At 47.8% G+C, this 20,992-nt stretch overlaps 1 protein-coding gene across 1 annotated transcript in view; it reads right to left on the minus strand.

Annotated features, from left to right (window-relative positions):
• LOC121293931 (Usher syndrome type-1G protein homolog) overlaps positions 1-19,931 on the minus strand; it is a 32,830-nt gene extending 12,899 nt beyond the window's left edge. Inside the window, exon 1 of the mRNA XM_041217406.1 lies at positions 19,768-19,931. Coding sequence (XP_041073340.1) covers positions 19,768-19,931 — 164 coding nt within the window. The remainder of the gene's footprint in view (positions 1-19,767) is intronic.
• Positions 19,932-20,992: the final 1,061 nt, after the last annotated feature.

The raw sequence follows: 20,992 nt of genomic DNA on the forward strand, positions 1-20,992 counted from the left end.
CTCCCTCCAGTCTGCACGTTCCAGCTTCTGCCCATCCTCAGACTGGGACCATTACAGCGTCTTATCCACCCCCCCATTCTCTTCCCTCGCCGATTGCAGGATGATGGAATTCCATCCCCAAAGGATGAAATTCATGCATTTGCATTGTGCCTATCTCAACCTCAGGACATCCCCAAACATTTTACAGCCAATTAAGTACTTTTGAAGTGTAGTCATTGTGTAAAGTAGTAAACATGGCAGGCAATGTGTGCACAGTAAGATCCCACAAACAGCAGGTGATAGTGGCCTGTTACTCTGTTTCACGGAGGTTGGTTGAGATATAAATATTGGTCAGGATGCCAGGGAGAACCCCCCTGCCCTTCTTCGAAAGGGATGTGGGATCTTCTAAAAGCTGACAATGATTTGGATATTATCCTAGAGAGAAGGCTATTGAGTATTGATGGGCCTGATCATCCAGGGATCGTCCTTCACCAGCAGATGTGCAGTGGACAAGGGCCCCCCACAGATATAGATCCTGTTCCATCCCAGGCAAAAGGAAATCAACCTTCTCCCCCAGACCCTCCCCCAACTACCTTATCCTCCAACCCACATCCTTCCCCACCTCTTCTCCACCCCTTCCACAACACACCCAACCTCCAACCCACCCCACTTTGGATCAGGAGGTTTGAGATGCCAGCAGTACCCAGGACAGAACTCAGCTGACTGGGGTTCACACCTTATTAAGGCAGATAGTGCCCACTGTAGCTCAGGAACAAGTCAGTCGTGGCTCCTTGATGGGGAAGCAGCAAGTGAAGGGTCCATCCTCTTCCTCCCCCTCCCTCTTCCCTCCCCCTCCCCACCACCAGAAATGAGCAAACTTCAGGATACCAGATGCTGGTGAGTGATTTGCAGACTCGCAGTCCTTCACCCATCCTGGAATATCCAGAGTATCGTCATCAATTGAAAGACAACATTTGTGGGGAAGTGAGTCATGGCAGCTGAAGGGTCATGCAGCAATGGGCGGGGGGAGGGGGCGGGGGGGTGGTTGGGGGGGGGGTGGGGGGGGAGGGGGGGCAGGGGGGGTGGGGGGGGGTGCTCAGGGAGTGGGGAGGGACATGGAAGAAAGAGCTAGGCAACCAGTGAGTTTGGAGGATGAGCTGGAGAATGTTTCAGAGAAAAAGTGGAAGAATTTGGAAGCAAGGATAAAGCAGGTTAAATCAAGAGCATTGGAGATGAAGGAGCCAATGATGGAAGTGAAGGATGAACAGGACTGAGTGTGGCACAGGGGATGGTTGACTGGGATTTGGACAAGTCAAAGTTTGTGGAGGATGGGAGCATCAGAGTTCACAGGAGCATGGAAAAGGGTTTCAGTGATAAATAAAGAGAGATGCGGAGGCAGGTCATTGAACAAGGTGTCATACAGCCTGGTACATCCTGAGAATGTGACCGGGGAGAGAGACTCAATAAGAAAAGAGCTGGAAATGATGTCTTTGGCCTTGTTGAGATTCAGCTGTAAATGCAGGAAATGACACAGAGAAATGTCCAAATCCTTTCAACAACAAACATAATAAACCATTCTCTTTCATTGGACCTTCCGACAAAGCCGTCAATGAGTCACCTTTTGATTGGCCAAACGTCTACCGCTCTATAGAATGTTTCCGGATCATTTTGGTTTCTCAAGAGGTTAATCATCCAGTAATTATATAATAAATCTTCCAGTTTGCAAAGTGTCCAGGTTTAAACTCACAAACTGTGCCTGATGAGAAATATGAAGGGTTTAATTAGCTTCACTAGCCTATCGCTAGGAAATTGGAATAACAATAATAGCTATTTTTTCTGCTTCTGTAGCTGTCTGTTTGAGCGGTTGTTACTAGCTGGCTCAGACACCAGGATGATGTCCATTCACAGTGAGAAGGAAGCAATCGGCCTAAATAGTCAAAACCAATTCAGGTTGGTCCTCTGCTCTGCAGTGGCCAACCGGATCAATGTCTGCAATGGAGTATTTCCGAACAGTTACTGGAGGTTCATTGGGTTCCTGGTCACTCTGGGCTGACCTTACTTAACCACTGTGACCAAGAAACTCCAAGATTTGTGATGGCAAATTCCCAAACTTCCCCAAAGTAATACCTCCCAGCTTATGCAATGCCGCCCATATCCTAACTTACACCAAGTTCCGTTCACCTGCAAGTTCACTGATCTACACTGGCTCCCAGTCCAGCAAAGCCTACATTTAAAAATTCTCATTCTTATGTTCAAATTCCTCCATGGCCTTCTCCCTATATATGTAATCTCCTCCAGACTCACAACTCTCCGAGATTCTGCGATCATCTAATCCTGGTCTCTTGAACATCTCTTGTACATAATTGCGACACAACTGGTGGCTGCACCTTCAGCTGCCTAGGCCCTAACCCTCACCTCCTTTCTTCCTTTCACACACTCCAGAAAAACAACCTCTTTGACCAAGCTTTTGTTCACCTGTTCTAATATCCTTTGATTTGATGTCAAATTTTGCTAGATTCAGCTCCTATAAGCACCTTTAGATATTTGGCTGCGTTAAAGGTGCTATATAAATACAAGTTGTTATGCAGGTCTGACAACACTTAACTACACAAGAACGTGCATATGGGCTGAACCTGAAGATTCAGGTGTTGTGAGCACTGGGCAGCACTAGCCAGTCCTGGTGAAGACCAAACGGCCTTGCTCCCCTGCATGGTTCCAAACTCCTAGCAGCCCTGCCAGGTCCTGCTCTCAACAATCTGCCACTCCCTCCTCAGCAGCGAAAGACCAAACTCCCCACATCTTATCCCAGACCTCGGGACTGCCCCTCCCCCCCCACTGCTAAAACGTCTCAAGATACTGCAATACTGAGGGAGTGCTGCACTGTCAGAGGTGTCGCTTTTTGGATCAGACATTAAACCCTCTCAAGTGGATGTGAGAGATCCATTACACTATTTTGAAGAAGAACAAGGGAGATCTCCCCAGTGTCCTGGTAAATATTTAATCCTCAATCAACTTCATAAAAATGGATTATCTGATCATTATCACATTGCTGTTTGTGGAGCTTGCTGCACATTTTTAAAATTCTTTCACAGGATATGAGCATCGCTGGCTAGGCCAGCCATTCCTAATTGCCCTTGAGAAGGTGGAGGTGAGCTGCAGTCCATGTGGTACAGCTACACTCACAGTGTTGTTAGGAAGGGAGTTCTGGGATTTTGACCCAGCAACAGTGAAAGAACAGTGATATATTTCCAAGTCAGGGTGGTGAGTGGACTGGAGGAGTACTTGCAGGTGCTGATGTTCCCATGCATCAACTGTCCTTGTCCTTCTAGGTAGTGGAGGTCGTGGGTTTGGAAGGTGCTGTCAAAGAAGCCTTGGTGAGTTGCTGCACTTGCATCTTGTAGATGGTACTCACTGCTGCCTCTGTGCGTTGGTGGCAGAGGGAATGAATGTTGAAGGTGGCAGATGCAGTGCCAATCAAGCCAGCTGCTTTGTCCTGGATGGTGTCAAGCCTCTTGAGTGTTGTAGGAGCTGCACTCATCCAGGCATGTGGAGAGTATTCCATCACATTCCTGATTTGTACCTTGTAGGTGGTGGACAGGCTTTGGGAAGTCAGGAGGTGAGTTACTCGCTGCAGAATCCCCAACCTCTGACCTGCTCTTGTAGCCACAGTGATTATAGGGCTGGTCCAGTTCAGTTTCTGGTCAATGGTAACCTCCAGGATATTGATAGTGGGGGATTCAGCAATGGTAATGTCATTGAATGTCAAGGGGAGATGGATAAATTCTCTCTTTTTGGAGATGGCCATTGCCTGGCACTTTTGCGGCGCAAATGTTAATTGCCACTTGTCAGTCCAAGCCTGAATGTTGTCCAGATCTTGCTGCACATGGGCACAGACTGCTTCAGTATCTAGGGAGTTGCGAATGGTGCTGAACATTGTGCAATCATCAGCGAACATCCCCACTTCTGAATATATGATGGAAGGAAGGTCATTAATGAAGCAACTGAAGATGGTTGGGCCTAGGTCACTCCTTGAGGAACTCCTGCAGTGATGTTCTGGGACTGAGATGACTGGCCTCCGACAACCACAACCATCTTCCTTTGTGCTAGGTATGATTCCAACCAGCGGAGAATTTTCCCCATAATTCCCAATTACTTCAGTTTTGCTAGGGCTCCTTGATGTCACACTCAGTCAAGTGCTGCCTTGATGTCAAGGGCAGTCAATCTCCCCTCACCTCGGGAGTTCGGCTCTTTTGTCCATGTTTGAACCAAGACTATAATGAGGTCAGGGGCTGAGTGGCCCTGGCAGAACCCAAACTGAGTGTCAATGAGCAGGTTATTGCTGAGTAAGCGCCTCTTGATAGCACTGTTGATGACCTCTTCCACTACTATGCTGATGATGGAGAGTAGACTGATGCAGTGGTCATTGGTTGGGTTGGATTTGTCCTGCTTTTTGTGTACAGGACATACCTGGGCAATGTCCCACATTGCCAGGTAGATGCCAGTGTTGTAGCTGAACTGGAACAATTTGGCTGGGGGTGTGGCTAGTTCTGGAGCACAAGTCTTCAGTACTATTGCTGGAATATTGTCAGGGCCCATAGCCTTTGCAGTATCCAGTGCCTTCAGCCATTTCTTGCTATTAATTGGAATGAATCGAATTGGCTGAAGACCAGCATCTGTGATGCTGGGTACTTTAGGAGGAGGCCAAGATAGATTATCCACTCGGCACTTCTGGCTGAAGATTGTACCAAATGCTTCAGCCTTATCTTTTACACTGATGTGCTGGGCTCCCCCATCATTGAGGATGGGGATATTTCTGGAGCCTCTTCCTCCAGTGGGTTGTTTAATTGTCCACCACCATTCATGACTGGATGTGGCAGAACTGCAGAGCTTAGATCTGATCCTTTGGTTGTGGGATTGCTTAGCTCTGTCTAACACTTACTGCTTTTGCTTTCTGGCATGCAAGTAGTCCTGTGTTGTGACTTCACCAGGTTGACACCTCATTTTTAGGTATGCCTGGTGCTGCTCCTGGCATGCCCTCCTGCACTCTTCATTGAAGCTGGGTTGATCCCCCAGTTTGATGGAAATGGGGCCTTGAAGTTACAGATTGTGGTTGAGTACAATTCTGCTGCTGCTGATGGCCCCCCCTAACTCATGGATGCCCAGTTTTGAGTTGCTACATCTGTTTGAAGTCTATCCCATTTCGCACGATAGTAGTGCCACACAACAAAATGGGGGGTATTCTCATCTCCACAAGGTCTGTGAAATGGTCACTCCTACTGATACTGTCATGGACAGATGCATCTGCAGCAGGCAGATTGGTGAGGATGAGGTCAAGTATGTTTTTCCCTCTTGTTGGTTCCCTCACCACCTGCCGCAGACCTGGTCTAGCAGCTGTGTCCTTTGGGACTTGGACAGCTTGGTCAGTACTGGTGTTACTGAGCCACTCTTGATGATGCACATTGAAGTTCCCCACCCAGAGAATATTCTGCACCCTTGCCACCCTCAGTGCTTCCTCCAAGTGATGTTCAACATGGAGGAGCACTGATTCATCAGCTGAGGGAGGGGTGGAGGTACGTGGAAATCAGCAGGAGCTTTCCTTGTTCATGTTTCACCTGATTCCATGAGACCTCATGGAGTCCACAGTCGATGCTGAGGAATCCCAGGGCAACTCCCTCCTGACTGTACATCACTGCCACCACCTCTGCTGGGCCTGTCCTGTCATTAGGACAGGATATACCTAGGGATGGTGATGGTGCTGTCTGCATAAAATGACTGCCATGTTTTCAACATTACAAACAGTGACTACACTTCAAAAAGTACTTCATTGGCTGTAAAGTATTTTGAGATATAAATGCAAGTGTTTTCTTCCTTTCTTTCTCTTGCACTCTGTGACCTCTATCAGGACTCCACATGAACCCAGTCAGATCTCCCCTGCTATCAGATTTCCCCTGTTGGATCTCCATCCTCTCGTCCCCACATCCCTGACTGATGTCTCCCACAGGCCATGTATCCAGATAATAGCCTCTGGAAGATGATGGAATCTTTTTCTAGGTGGACTGTGTTCTAAAACAGGGAGTGTGAATCAGGAGAAAAAGAGACAGAAAGTGATGACAGGAAGAGACAGAACATAGAAAGATAAAGACAAAGAAAGAGGGAAAGAGATGACAGAGAAAGAGAGATAGCAGAATCACAGAATCGCAGAATCACACAGTGCAGAAGAGGCCCTTCGGCCCATCAAGTCTGCACAGACACGTGAGAAACACCTGACCTACCTACCTAATCCCATTTACCACCACTTGGCCCATAGCCTTGAATGTTATGATGTGCTAAGTGCTCATCCAGGTACTTTTTAAAGGATGTGAGGCAACCCGCCTCCATCACCCTCCCAGGCAGCGCATTCCAGACCGTCACCACCCTCTGGGTAAAAAAGCTTTTCCTCACCTTGAATTTATGTCCCCTCATGACTGACCCTTCAACTAAGGGGAACAGTTGCTCCCTATCCACCCTGTCCATGCCCCTCATAATCTTGTACACCTCAATCAGGTCGCCCCTCAGTCTTCCCTGCTCCAACGAAAACAACCCAAGTCTATCCAACCTCTCTTCACAAATTAAATGTTTCATCCCAGGCAACATCCTGGTGAGTCTCCTCTGCACCCCCTCCAGTGCAATCACATCCTTCCTATAATGTGGCAACCAGAACTGCACACAGTACTCCAGCTGTGGCCTCACCAAGGTCTTTACAACTTCAGTTCTGCTGAAGGGTCATGAGGGCTCGAAACTTCAACTCTTTTCTTCTCCGCCGATGCTGCCAGACCTGCTGAGTTTTTCCAGGTAATTCTGTTTTTGTTTTGGATTTCCAGCATCCGCAGTTTTTCGTTTTTATCTTTACAACTCCAATATGACTTTCCTACTTTTGTAATCTATGCCTCAATTGATAAAGGCAAGTGTCCCATATGCCTTTTTCACCACCCCACTAACATGCCCCTCTGCCTTCAGAGATCTATGGACACACACGCCAAGGTCCCTTTGTTTCTCAGAACTTCCTAGTGTCATGCCGTTCATTGAATACTTTCTTGTCAAATTACTCCTTCCAAAGTGTATCACCTCACGCTTTTCAGGGTTAAATTCCATCTGCCCCTTATCTGCCCATTTGACCATCCCGTCTATATCTTCCTGTAGCCCAAGACACTCAACCTCACTCTTAACCACCCAGCCAGTCATCCACAAACTTACTAATTCTACCCCCCACATAGTCATCTATGTCGTTTATATGAATGACAAATAATAGGGGATCGAGCACAGATCACTGTGGTATGCCACTGGACACTGGCTTCCAGTCACTAAAGCATCCTTCTGTCATCACCCTCTGCCTCCTACAACTAAGCCAATTTTGAATCCACCATATCAAATTACCCTGTATCCCATGTGCATTTGCCTTCTTTATAAGTCTCCCATGTGGGACCTTGTCAAAGGCTTTGCTAAATCCATATAAACTACATCAACTGCACTACCCTCATCAACACACCTGGTCACCTCCTCTAAAAATTCAATCAAATTTGTTAGGCATGACCTCCCTCTGACAAAGCCATGCTGACTATCCCTGATCAAACCTTGCCTCTCCAAGTGGAGATAGATTCTCTCCTTCAGAATTTTCTCCAATAGTTTCCCTACTACTGACGTGAGACTGGCCTGTAGTTCCCTGGCTTATCTCTACAACCCTTCTTAAATAGCAGAACCACATTAGCAAGAAGATAGCTCAGAGAGAGAATGAAGCAGAGGAGGAAGATCAGAGATGAGGGGTGGGAAGACAGAAAGAATAACAAGAGAAGAAGAGGGAAGAAATCAGGTCATGCAGGGTGGAGAGGATTGGGAGGATCTAATCTTCCCCAAGGTCTACGGGATCTCACTCTGTAGAGGATTATCATGTTTTATGTTTGGGACTCTCATAATTACGTAATCATGTGCAACTCACTCACTGCCCTTGATGTATATCCTGATTCCAAAAGATTAGACATCCCTACTCACAGAAACTCATCTCAACACCCTGCCTTCCTCTTAACCCTAGTGTAAGTGGAGCCCTTCACTGAATTTACACTTGTGCCAAGTATCCTGGCTCCTTCTCCACATCACTCAGCAAATTAGGATACAAGATAAACCCAGCTGTCCAACTCTTCGTTTATTTCTGGTCACCAGCTTCTCCCTCTCACTCCCTCTCTCTCTGCATCTTCTCTTTTTCTCTCTCTCTCTCCAACTTACCTTTTCCCTATTCTTCTGCCTCTCTCCAACTCTGTCTGTCGCTCCTTCTCTCCATCTCTCTCTCTCTCTCATTGTCACTCAGTCTCTTCCTCCATCTATCTCTTCCTCCTTCTCTGCCTGATTCTCTCCTAAACGTCTTGCCCGTCTTTCAAGTGAGACGTTAAACTGAGGCCCTGTCTGCCCTCTTAGGTGGATGTCAGAGATCCCACAGCAATATGTGAAGAAGAGCAGGGGAGTTTATCCCTCAACCAACAACACTCAAATAAATCATCTGGTTGTTAACACTTAACCATTTGTGGGATCTTGCTGGTGCAAATTGGCTGCCACATTTTCTATATTACAACAGTGGCTACTCTTCAAAATACTTAATTAGCTGTAAAGCACTTTGTGACATCTTGAGATTGTGAAAGGTGATATAGAAATGCAAGTCTTTCTTTTTTTCTTTGTCTCTCCCCTTCCATCTCTCTGTCGTAACCACACTCCCCTCTCCTTTATATGTTAAATGTGCCTCTGACTTTCCCCCCTTGTACCTCCTAAGCTCTCAATATCCCACAAACTCTTTGTGCTCCTCCCTGCACTCTCATAAATCAAGTGGATAGTGTTAGAGAGCCTGAGACCCAAAGACTGCAATACAGCCAAAATACTCAGCGCCCAAAACATGACCAACCATCCCCAGTGCTCACATTGCCATGAGACGCATCACACCTTCACCAACTTTAACAATTCCTTTCTCAGAACCTCAAACCTGGCACTCCTTCACCCTCTCCCTCCTTCTAGCCCTCTCTCCTATACTCTCTCTCTCCCTTCCTCTCTCATTCGCTCTCTCTCACTCTCTCCCTCCCTTCCTCTTTCCCTCCCTTCCTCTTTCCCTCCCTTCCTCTCTTCCTCACTCCCTTCTTCACTCACTCACTCTCTCTCTCTCTCTTTCTCTCACTCCTCCTCCCCGTCTTCCTCCAATCTCATATGTTTATAAAACTATAGTTTGGGTCAGGGTTTGGAATTTTGGGTAGCGACACAGGCATTATGGTCAAATGGGGGGTCAGGATTCTGCACTATTTGGGGAACAGCCACTCAGCTGCAATTTTCTCCAAGTTGGCCAATTAGTGGCCAGATGACTTACTTACCATCCAATTAAGGACAGTGGGTGTGCTCTGGTAGGTGGAGGGCCAACTGGAGAAGGAGGTCATTTCAGGGAAGAGAGAGAAGATGCCATCATCTTGAGACACCCTCTCTGCAACTGTTAAATTTTAAAAAGGCCACAGCAGCTGGATCAGCATCATGGGGTGGGGGGGGGGGGGGGGGAGAGAGAGAGAGGGAGAGAGAGAGAACTCCAGTCAGCCTCTGTAAATGACCAATTAACTTGCAGAGGGGATTTACCAGCATGGTACCAGGGATGAGGGACTTCAGTTATGTGGAGAGACAGGAGAAGTTAGATTCTTCACCTTAGAGCAGGGAAGGTCATGGGGGATTTAATAGAGGTGTTCAAAATTATGAAGGGTTCTGAGAGAGTGTATAAGGATAAACTGTTTTCACAGGTAGGAGGGTCAGGAGGATACATTTAAGATAATTGGCAAAAATATCAGAGGGGAAGATAAGGAGATTTTGTTTTACACTGTTGTTACGGTCTGGAAATGCTGCCTGAAAGGGTGTTGGAAGCAGATTCAATATAAGCTTTCAAACAGAAATTAGATAAATACTTGAAAAGGATAAATCTACAGGACTATGGGGAAAGCGCAGAGGAGTGGGACTTGAAAGAGGTGACTTTAAGAAGCATTTAAAAGGAGGAGAGAGAGTTGGAGAAATTTAGGGAGGAAATTCCAGAGCTTAGGGCCCAGGCAGCTGAAGGCATGACTGCCAATGGTGGAACGATGTGCAATGTTTTTGATCGTTTATTTCCAGTATCCTTGAAAAGCTTGGCCAATCCCTGTCAGCAATGGATAAAGGTCAGAGTGTGATGCTACCAATTAAACTGTCACAGCAAATTGACAACACTGGGCAGCTGGAGATTGGTTCTCATTCAATTACTGTACGATGGAAAGTGGCTGAATGTCTCCAGCACCTGGACTGAAGAGGATTCCCTTCAACATGAATTATAGCCCTGACTCTAATGAGATAGCAAGTGGGATCAGACAAGCTGTAGATCTTTAGCTTAATTAAGATGCTAAGCAGAGCAGCTGGTCAGGCTGGGATTTGTTTTGTTAACCTATCCATCTCAAAATGAGCATCTATTAGCCAGCTGGGAGCATGCCAAGGGCAGCTTATTGAATGGGAGTGGGGGACGGGATCACCCCAAGGATGCGCATAATTTGATGGAGCAGATTTCTTGACAGGGAGAGGGGATGGTGGGCAGCAAGGGCTCAACATAAGGTGAAATAACCCTCACCTCCCCAGTAACACACTGCAATCCCTGCCTCTGTCATAGCAAACAACTGCTCCTCTTATTCAAAAAAACACAGGTCACAGCAGCAAAGAAGAGAATAGGGACAGAGGTGTGATCCCCAACTCTAAGTGGACCTATTCTGGAAGATTTCATCACACAAAATGATACAATAATGGAAAGAAAGACTTGCATTTATATGGTGCCTGTCACAAGCTCAGGGCATCCTAAAGCACTTTACTGCCAAGTGTCATGTTGTAGCATAGGAATCGTGGCAGCCATTTTGAGCACAGCAAGGGCAAAAGTCATGGGACAAAAACGTGGATGAGGGCTTCAGGAGCAAGATTTACTGAAGCAGAGTCGGAGATGGGAGATTTTACAGAGGCAACCCTCAGTGATGGACTCGATCACTGCCAACCCATTGAAAACTGGCCCATAGTTGACATTCAGGTGGGCTTTGATTTGCTGATCCTTAGGAAAGTGAGGCAATTGACCTCCGGCAGGTACGTGATCTCAGATCAGCACATGTAATACTGGGGCCTGCTGGTTTCTCTGCTTTGCTACTTCCTCCTGTGATGTATAAACCACAAATCACAGTGAGGTACATCTTGATTTTGTGTGGCAGAGTGAGATGGACAATAGCCTGTGATCCACCTCAGCTGTAGTGCCTCTATGGTCAAATATCCAATCAACACTCACTGTCCTAGTGGCTACTTGGAGAGCACTTCACTTCGACAAGGTAAAGATACATCACTCCATGGAAATAAATTTCTGGACACATATAAAACTGCCTACTGATTCACTTTCATCTGTTTTTTACTATTGCACAATGATGATTTACATCTGTTTTTCAACAACTTCAGAACAAAACTTACTTAAAGGGGTTAAAAAAAACTGTCCCTCCCCCACAATGGTCAGAATTTTCCGTGCCCACTGGTGGCAGGCATGATAGATGGCGTAAGTGGACAATATGGCACAATCGGTTTCATGACAGTGGAAAGGCAGGTCACGATTGTCCGCTCAGCCCACCAACGGCAGGCCATGTTTCCCACCATCGGTCATCCGGAACCTCATTGTAATACATCAGTCTATCACTATCAGGCCATCTGGCCAGGCTCTTGCACCCCCGCTGGACCGTCCGTCCATGTCGGCGGGGAAGCAGGCCAACGTGTTTCACAACAGCACTGAGGCGACCTGCACTTGGCGGCCTGCACTGTGGGTGAACTGGAGGTGAGTGCACAGCCACGTTCTGCGGAGCTCACCAGGGTCGCTTGCTGCTTTGCAGGTTTCAGGGGGGCCGGGGGGGTCAGGGTTAAGTGCCACCCTGCCCAACCTGCAGCGGGGGGTGGGGGGAGTGGAGGGGATCAGGGGGCAAGTGCAGCCCTGCCTTGGAGGCGGCTGGTGATGAATATAGCACACAAGCGTTTGGGGTGGGGGTGTAGGGTGAGCGAGGGAAGTGGCCACACATTCGGGAAACCTGTAGAAAGTGACCATTGCTCTGCAACTGAGACAGTTCAGGGGCAGCCACATGGATATGATTGGGGTCGGGCTCCAAGCTTACCTGCCCACTCAAGCAACACAGAGGCATCAAAGTGCCACCAAGTTCTGCAGAGTTCCTGCCACCACCACACCCCCAGCACAGACTGCAAATTCATGAGCACTTTACTGGACTGCAGAGCAGTTGGGCTGCACACATTGTACAACCTCCTCACTAAAGCTGAACATGGAACAGTCACTGCTGGAGGTGCTCACAGCCTCTTGCAATATCAGCATCCCGGTTTGGACCAGTCTCCCCCATGGTTTAAGCCAACAGGGCAACCACGCAGCACACTAATCTCTGACCATCCAAGTGGTGGCCAGCACTCACCAGGAAGCATGAAGGGGCCAACACACTTAACCAGGAGAGGCTCTTAATACATCCATGCTAACCAAGTGTCTCTCTCTTTCATCCTGCAGGAGGAGTACATCAGGATCATGGAGCCTGGTGAACTAGCTGTGTGCCTGATGGCCTACAGATCTTGAAGACGATGGAGGAGAGAGCGACTGAGGTTCCTGACCGCACAGAGGCAGGAGCAGCAACCTCAGGAAGAAGGGTCAGCTGGGGGTCCAATACACGCCACCCAAGAGCCACAGAGAGCCTTTGCAGGCCGGTGCCTGGCGACACCCAGGGTCTATAGACGCCACCTGTCATTCCTGCAGATGACCGAAAACCAGTGTCACTGAAGACTGCGCATGTCTAGGGAACTGGTCACTCACATCTGCCACCTGCTGCAGGATTTGGCGCCATGTGGACATGGAGGGCATCCACTGCCAGCGGCTGTGTAAGTGACCCAGCTGTCAATTTCTATGCTAGTGGCTCCTTTCAGGGCTCCACAGGTGACCTCTGGGATCTCTCAGCCTCCACCCCCAAATGCATCCATGAGGTCACGGATGTTATCTTCACGAATGTACACGGCATTTCGCCTGGGACCAGAACAGCCAGGAAGCAAGAGTGATTGGATTTGCCCTGATCTCGGGTTTCCCACAGGTGCAGGGTGCCATTAACTACACTCATGTGTCGTTCAGATCTCCATCGCAACACACGGTAAACTACATCAACCACAAAGGCTTCCATTCGTTGAATGTGCAGCTGCTGCGTGACCACCAGAAACGCATCCTGCAGGTGTGCGCACAGTTTCCAGGGAGTGTGCACGACACCTACATCCTCAGTCGGTCTCAGATCCCTGGAGTCTTTCAGGGCCCACAAAGGCTGCAGGGTTGGCTCCTCGGGGACAAGGGCTACCCACAGAGGCCGTGGCTGATGACACCCGTGTAACGGCCTCAGACTGCAGCAGAGCGACGCTATAATGAGGCTCATGCTGCAACTCGCAACTTGGTGGAGCAGAACATCAGGATGCTGAAGATGAGGCTTCGTTGCCTGGACCAGTCTGGTGGAGCCCTGCAGTACAGTCCACAGAGGGTGTCACACATCGTCATCGTCTGCTGCGCCCTTTACAACCTGGCTCTCCAAAGGGGAGAGGAGCTGGCTGAGGAGGAGGTGCACACCTCCTCCGATCGGGAGGATACGGAAGGGAGTGAGGCTGAGGAGGCCTGCAGAGGCGATGATGATGGAAATGAGGCCCTCACACTGGCTAGACGAGGCTGCCATGCTTGGGAGGGCCTCACAGCTGCTAGATTTGTGGAGGATGATGACGATTAGCAGTGAGGTGATCCCATAGTTCCTCACATCGCATTTGTGAACGTTTGACTCCAGTCTGGCTTATGGCAGCACGAGTACTCTCTGTGGTAATGCTCCTGTCATGGAAACGCAGTGGAGGCCCTAATAGTCGCTAGATTGCAGGAGGATGATGACAATATGCATTGAGGACATTCCATAAATCTTAACACAGCTTTTGAGAATGTCTGACTCGTGTCTGGCCAAAGGCAGCTTACATTGGCTCCGTGATCAGGATCATATCATGGAGATGTAGCCATGAAACTTTAGAAGCATCTGATACATAAGCATTAAGGTGCTGAGAGCACACAGAGAGAATGAGAGAACTCTGTGCTGCCTGCCCACTACATTCTGGCAGCAATGACCAGTACCACCAAGGTGCAGGCATCAATAATGTTTCCAGGGAGTATGAGGCAGGACCATCAACTTGGACTGAAAGCTGCACAGACACAGGGAAGAGACCCCGGACTGAGACACCTGCCTTTATCTTGTGCAGAAAGGTTTCACATCTGAGTGGCAAGAACACTGCTCATCAGAATAAGGAGCATTAGACAGGGAGACATTCTTGGGAGTTTATTGACAATAGTGAACAGTATGTACAAGCGATTAACGCCCATACCCAGGCTGTGCAACTAATTCTCCTTAACTGTCCTAACCCTGCCGCTATGTCTTGTTGCTCCCCGGTCATCCACAGCAGAGGTGGAGGCAGCCTGCTGACTGCAACGCCCTGTCTGTGATGATCTGACTTTGGCAGGCGTCCTCTAAGGGGCTGAGGGTTGGAGGCCTGGTTTCGGGGTCCTGCTGTGTGGCAGCGACACCCTCCTCAGCCTGTGGAGCTGGAGCTGCTGAGGTCACAGGAAGAGGGGAGTGGGATATGCCGGACACACTTGGGAGTCACCTGGGTTGATGGCCCAGGGTGTGAAACTGCTGATCCGCCTCCCTATGGGTGCCCGGGGACCCCAGGCTGACTCCTTGAGGAGCAGGGGTAACTGGAGTGAGATCAAGCTGCCCGGCACCCCTCTCGTGTACACACTGTTGGAGACCAACTATGGCATCAGCAATGGAGTTGAGGCCGCGCAGAAGTGCATGATCAAGGTCCTGGATCAAGGTCTACATGGCAATCACCACCCTACCAGTGTTGACCTCGGTACATTGGCATTCCAGCGCTATCACTCAGCCTAAAGGCAGACGGACTCCTCCATTGTGCCTTGCAATCTGTGGAGTGCAGCGGACATCCCTTCCTGATGTTCCAGAGCTTGCCTTTGCAGCTCCAGCAACTGAGACATGACCGAGTCCAGGGGCTCGTCATCTGACTCAGACTCAGCAACGTTCTGGCCTCCAGCAATCCTCCAACTGATGGACACCTGGGAAGCCCCTGCCGCCACCAAATTGTGATCCCGCTGAGGTGTGTACCCCTGCGCTGGTGAAGGGTGAGGGTGAGAACTGTGATGGGACTTCAGGGTGGGTGCCTCCAGATTCCCCTTCAGAGGTTTCTTCAGGGCTTGATTGGAGGCCCTGGGTCATGGACTCCATCGGCTGTTTGGGAGATGTGCCTGCGAAAGCCATGGGAGATAGTGCATGGCTGTGGCCTGTGAAAGAGGATACATCACTCACATAATGGTTGTCTGACGGATGTTGCACTGCTCGATCCTCACTTGGTAGAGCACTGCCAACCTCACCGTCAGCACAGGACCGGTCCAGATCCTCACCGGCCAGATGGATGACTCTGTTTTCAAAATCCGTGAGGACCTTGATTTTGGTCATTCTACCACCGGTCTGTGACCTCTCTCTCTTGTTCTGCACCAGCTTGTTCTGCATGGATAGAGACGGAGAAAGTGTAAGCAGGATTCCTGCCAGACCAGATGACAAGTATGCCTGGTCTGTGTGGTTGGTAAGTGGTCACATGGATGGGCTGAGGACAATAGTGGTGTGTGTGAATGGTGATGTTCCTTGAACCGGCAATGAGTGCGGGCCCTGTGGATGTGTGATGGGTTTGTGAGTGTGTGAGTTGAGTGATGAGATGAGTGACTTACCCTGATGGAACAGAGGAGATCATTCATCCACTTGCAGCACTGGGTGGCTGTCCTCTTTTGAAGGGTGTTGGCGCTGACCACCGATACCACCATCTGCGAAGCTGGGTTAGTGTTGTTGCTGCCCATCCTGCGGTCAGAGAGGAGGTGGAGGACATCCCAGCCGGGCTCCAAGGCATCCAAAAGTTGCTCGAGAGACGCATCGCTGAACCTGGGAGCTGCAGTTTCAGGGCCATGTCTTCCATGCAGCAGTGGTGCTCTGGAAGCACTGAGATGTTGCTTGCGGCTGGACTTTAAGCATGGTGCCCGGTGTGATGCAGTGGCGGGGTGTTGGCGGGTGGGTGAATGAGAGTGCGTCCTCATTTTGATAGAAAGAATGAGGAGAGGCAATATAAACTAAATCTTAAAGAGTGCGCAGGAACAGGAAGTTGCTGGAGGTGGCAAGACAAGCTTAAAACACTGTTAAAAAGCATATGGTGTCCTTGGCTTTATTGGTAGAGTAATGCTGGCCTTTATATCTAGAGGACTAGAATACAAGGCGGAAAAAGTCATGGTTCATTTATACAAACTCCTGTTTAGACCACATGTGGGATAGTGTGAGCAACTCTGGGCACCTCACCTTAGGGAGGATATATTGGCCTTGGGGGGAGTGCATCATAGATATACCATAAAGATAGCTGGATTTATGGGGAGATGATGGTGTAATGGTAATGTTGCTGGACTAGTAATCCAGATTTAATGCTCTGGGGGCATGGGTTCAAATCCCACCATGGCAGCTGGTGAATATAAATTCAATTAATAAAATCTGAAATTAAAAGCTAGTCTAATGAAACATTGTTGATTGCTGTAAAAGCCCACCTGGTTTGCTAATCCCTTTTAGAGAAGGAAATCTGCCATCCTTATCTGGTCTGGCCTACATATGACTCCAGAGCCACAGCAATGTGGCTGAGCAAGACACTCAGTTCAGGGGCAATTACAGATAAGCAACAAACAAATGCTGGCAGAGGTGCCCACATCCCACACAAGAATGAAGAAACACCAAGGTTCAGCTACATGGAGAGATTAAACAAACTAAGGTTGTATTCCCTGGAATTTATAAAGTTAAAGAGTGATTTGATCAAAAGTTTCAAGATATTAACAGGAAGAAGTAAAGTAGATTGGGAGAAACCATCTCTGTTTATAGGGGAGTTGAGGACAAGGGGGCATAGTCTAAAAATTGGAGCTAAATCTTTCAGGAGTGAAGTTAGGGGCTTGAATTATACACTCCCCACCAGTGGGCTTGGGTGTAAGTGGGCACATAACACCAGCTCCCATGGGAATTTTACCAGGGGGAGGGGCATGAGGGTGGCATCAGTATGATCCAGTGAATCTGCACTGCAGTTAATATATCTTTCCTAAAGTGTGTTACCAAGAGCACAGTACACAGTACTCCACCTAACCTCTACGCCTTTGTAATCCAGCCCTCTTGAGATAAAGTTTGACATTCCATTAGCATTTTAATTATTTTCTGTAGCTGTCCATTAGCTTATAGTGACTTCTGTACTTGGATCTCTAATTCTCTCAATGCTGCTGCATAATTCCTGGTACTCTCTTTCTTGGGTATAAATGGGATGACCTCACTCTTCCCCACATTGAACTCCATCTCCCATGGGCTTTCCCACTCAGTTAATCTCTCAATGTCTTTGCAACTTTCTGCTCCTGTCTAAACTATTAACTGTGCCACCTAACTCAGTGTCATCAGTAAAATTAGATAAAGGACCCTCTATCTTCAAGCCATTTATATAATGGAAAGCTGAGGCCCCAGCTCAGATCCCTCAGGGATACCATTATTACTGTCTGGAGGATTTATGGAACATATAAGGATTACTACAGGATATAACTGATGATTGCCAGGGTATTTGAGTACAATCTTGCCCAGTGTTATCTTAGTGCTACTGACCCCATTCTAGCTGAATTATATAATATTTACACACTGGCTACTGTTCCTCAGTAATTAGCTGTTGGTTCTCGCTCAGTAAACTTACAAAGATTATGTCACAATCATTAATTTTTTAGCGTGGGCCTCTCTGCATCAGGAGACACTGACTGTCACTCATGCTGGGAGAAAGCGAAGTGTAGAATAGTCTGGGATCCCGAACACAACACACGGTTCACAGGTTCAATGCTCAGTCTGAGATGAGTGAAATGGCCCACATCAGCACTATGACCTGTCTCAGGTACTAGTGGGACCAGGGACAGGAGAAATCAGCTCCTGGTCAGAGCTGCTCTTTCTGTAGCTGTTTCTTTTCCAAACTGTCTCTGTTTCCACGTGACAGAGATGCTCAGGTTAGCTAAGGATCTCCCTCATACACAGTCAGGCTCCATATCTACCAATCAAATCCCGAGGAGATAACATGAGAGAGACACGGCTCGGGATCCACTTTACAACACAAATCAAGAGCTGATGCAAAGGCAGCTTAGCTGCTCCTTTCCCCTTCTCTCCACTCATCTCTCCTCCTCTCCTGACCCTTCCAATTGCCCCCTCTCTTCCTGTTTGCCACCTTCCCTCCCAAAGGCACTGGCTGTTGTGGAGGTATGGGTCTCACAGGTGCCAGCCACCCTCCAGGCCCTTGCCCTTGATGGCCACATCCAGGTGAGTTATTGGAGCACAGATGGCATCACAGCTGCAACCAACTCTATCCTCACCCTCTCTACAAGACAAATTGACATCACTGTTTGTAGGAGCTTGCTGTGCAAAATTTGGCTGCTGTTTCCTAGATTACAAGAGTGACATCAAAAAGAGCTAAAGGCAGCAGATGTATTATTAGGCAGTATTAGCAATGACATGTTTGAATGGGTTTGAAAACAGCTCATTAAATTTGAATATATGTTCAACAAAATGTTTCAGGAAGCTTCTCCACTAGAAGGGACGGGAGATTCAGTTACATAGAGAGACTGAAGAAACTGCGATTGTTCTCCTTTAAGTAGAGAGGTGAAAGGGAGATTTCATAGAGGTGTTCAAAATCATGCAGGGTTTCAACAGAATAAATCAGAGGAACTGTTCCCACTGGCAGGAAGGGCAGGAACCAGAGGATATAGGTTTAAGAAGATTGCCAAAAGAGCCAGAGGGGAGATGGAGAATAGTTTTGTTGTGATCTGGAATGCACTGCCTGAAAGGGTAAGAGTAACTTTCAAAGGGGAATTGGATAAATAAAAAGAAATACTTGCATTTATATAATGCTTTTCACAAACACTATCAAAATGCTTTCCAGCCCTGTGTGTGGATAACAACATTGTGCATTTAGCTCTCCTTTTTGAAGTCACTCTTGTAATGTAGGAAACATGACAGCCAAATTGTGCACAGCAAGCTCCCATAAACAGCAATGTTATAATGACCAGATGATCTGTTTTTATGATGTTTATTGACGGGTAAATATTGGCCAGAACACTGGGTAACTCCTCTGTTATTCTTTGAAGTAGTGCCATGGATCTTCCACATGCACCTGAACAGGCAGGGTGGGCCTTGGTTTAATATCTCATCTGAAATTCAGCACCTCTGGCAGTGCAACACTCTCTCAGTATGGTCTGACTTTTGTGCTGGAATTTCTGGAGTGGGACTTGAACGCAGAGCTTTGTGAGTCAGAGGTGAGAATGCCATCCACAGGGGTCACCAATACTTCAAATGGATGAAAAGGAAAAATATACAGGGGAAGGAAAAATAAAAACTCGCTAACAGCTTTACAAATGTGGTTACTGCTGGAATAGAGGAAAGAACAGGGAGAGTAAGACTAATTGGGGGCCAGCACGAGCACAATGGGCCGAACTGTCTCCTGTGTAGTAGGATTATTTGAGTCAGTGGGAGATAAAGGATGCGACACGGACAACCCTGGAATGATCAGCGAATGTAAGAGTTCTCCCGCGGGATGACCTACCCTCTGCTCACAATCAGCCGGAGTGCCTCCAGATTGCCATGGTAAACCGCCCAGAGAGTAGGAGTCATGCCATCCTCATCAGGGGAGTTCAGCTCCTTCTTGGTGGCCTCTTTCAGCAGGTCCAAGTAACCATCCCGAGCTGCCTTGTGATACTTGTCGCTCATGGCGTTGACTGCAAATCCCTGGGAGGCATCGGGAGTCTATTAGCAAACAGAGCCAGAGAGAGAGCAGGCTGAGCGGCAGAGGGTCCAGGAACTGTCACTACAGTCTGCTGCTCAGTGCAGATCTGAGCAAGGAGACGGGCCCAGAGGGACTGACACTGGAGACAGCCAGTAAAGCATGCAGCAGGTCCTAGTGCACCAACCCTCAGAGACGATTCACCCTGGAAACTGGATCATTGCTGTTAATTCATGTTTTAAATGCTTCGACTGTTTACATTAAATACATGAGTGTTACAATTCGGTCAGACGTTTCCTTATTATGAGCATATTGGCATTTAGTGGGTCGCAAACACAATGCCCACAATCCTATTTTGTCTGGTTACACCCATGTGAAGCACTTTCAAATGTTCTGGAGAGCTAAGGACTATACAGAAGTGCATGTTATTGTTACTTACAGTGCCCAGAATCCATTATCCAGAATCCATACAAAGTATGGGATTCTACTCACAATTAACACCTTGGCCAGGATCTGGGAGTGTTTGGTGGGGACAGTGTAGAGGGGGCTTTATTCTGTGTCTAACCCCATGCTGAACCTGCCCTGGGAGTGTTTGATGGGGACAGTGTAGAGGGAGTTTTACTCTGTACCTAACTTACACCATACATGCCCTGGGAGTGTTTGATAGGGTAATATTCTGTTTCTAACACATGCCGTACCCATCCTGGTAGTACTTGATTTTGACATAAAAGAACTTTAACTCCATTTGTTGGTGATTTAAGATACCACAGTAAATGTGTTTATTTACATTATAATAACTCCATCAGTGCAGACCATGTTACAACAGCTGAACAGAAAATGGCAAATAACAACGACTATTTGTTAAAAATCTCCCAGTCACAGTTACTTCTTTGAACATTTGAAGAGCAAATAGCACTGTTCAATTGCATTGTCATCTCTCATCTTGAGTATAGAGTCCATCAAGAGCTCTAATTGTGAAATGGGCGATAAGATATTGTAATTATAAATCACTCTTCAGTGTTGCAACATTTCCAAACTTCACATGGCT

The sequence above is a fragment of the Carcharodon carcharias genome, chromosome 22, assembly GCF_017639515.1.
Source record: "Carcharodon carcharias isolate sCarCar2 chromosome 22, sCarCar2.pri, whole genome shotgun sequence".
NCBI lineage: Eukaryota > Metazoa > Chordata > Chondrichthyes > Lamniformes > Lamnidae > Carcharodon > Carcharodon carcharias.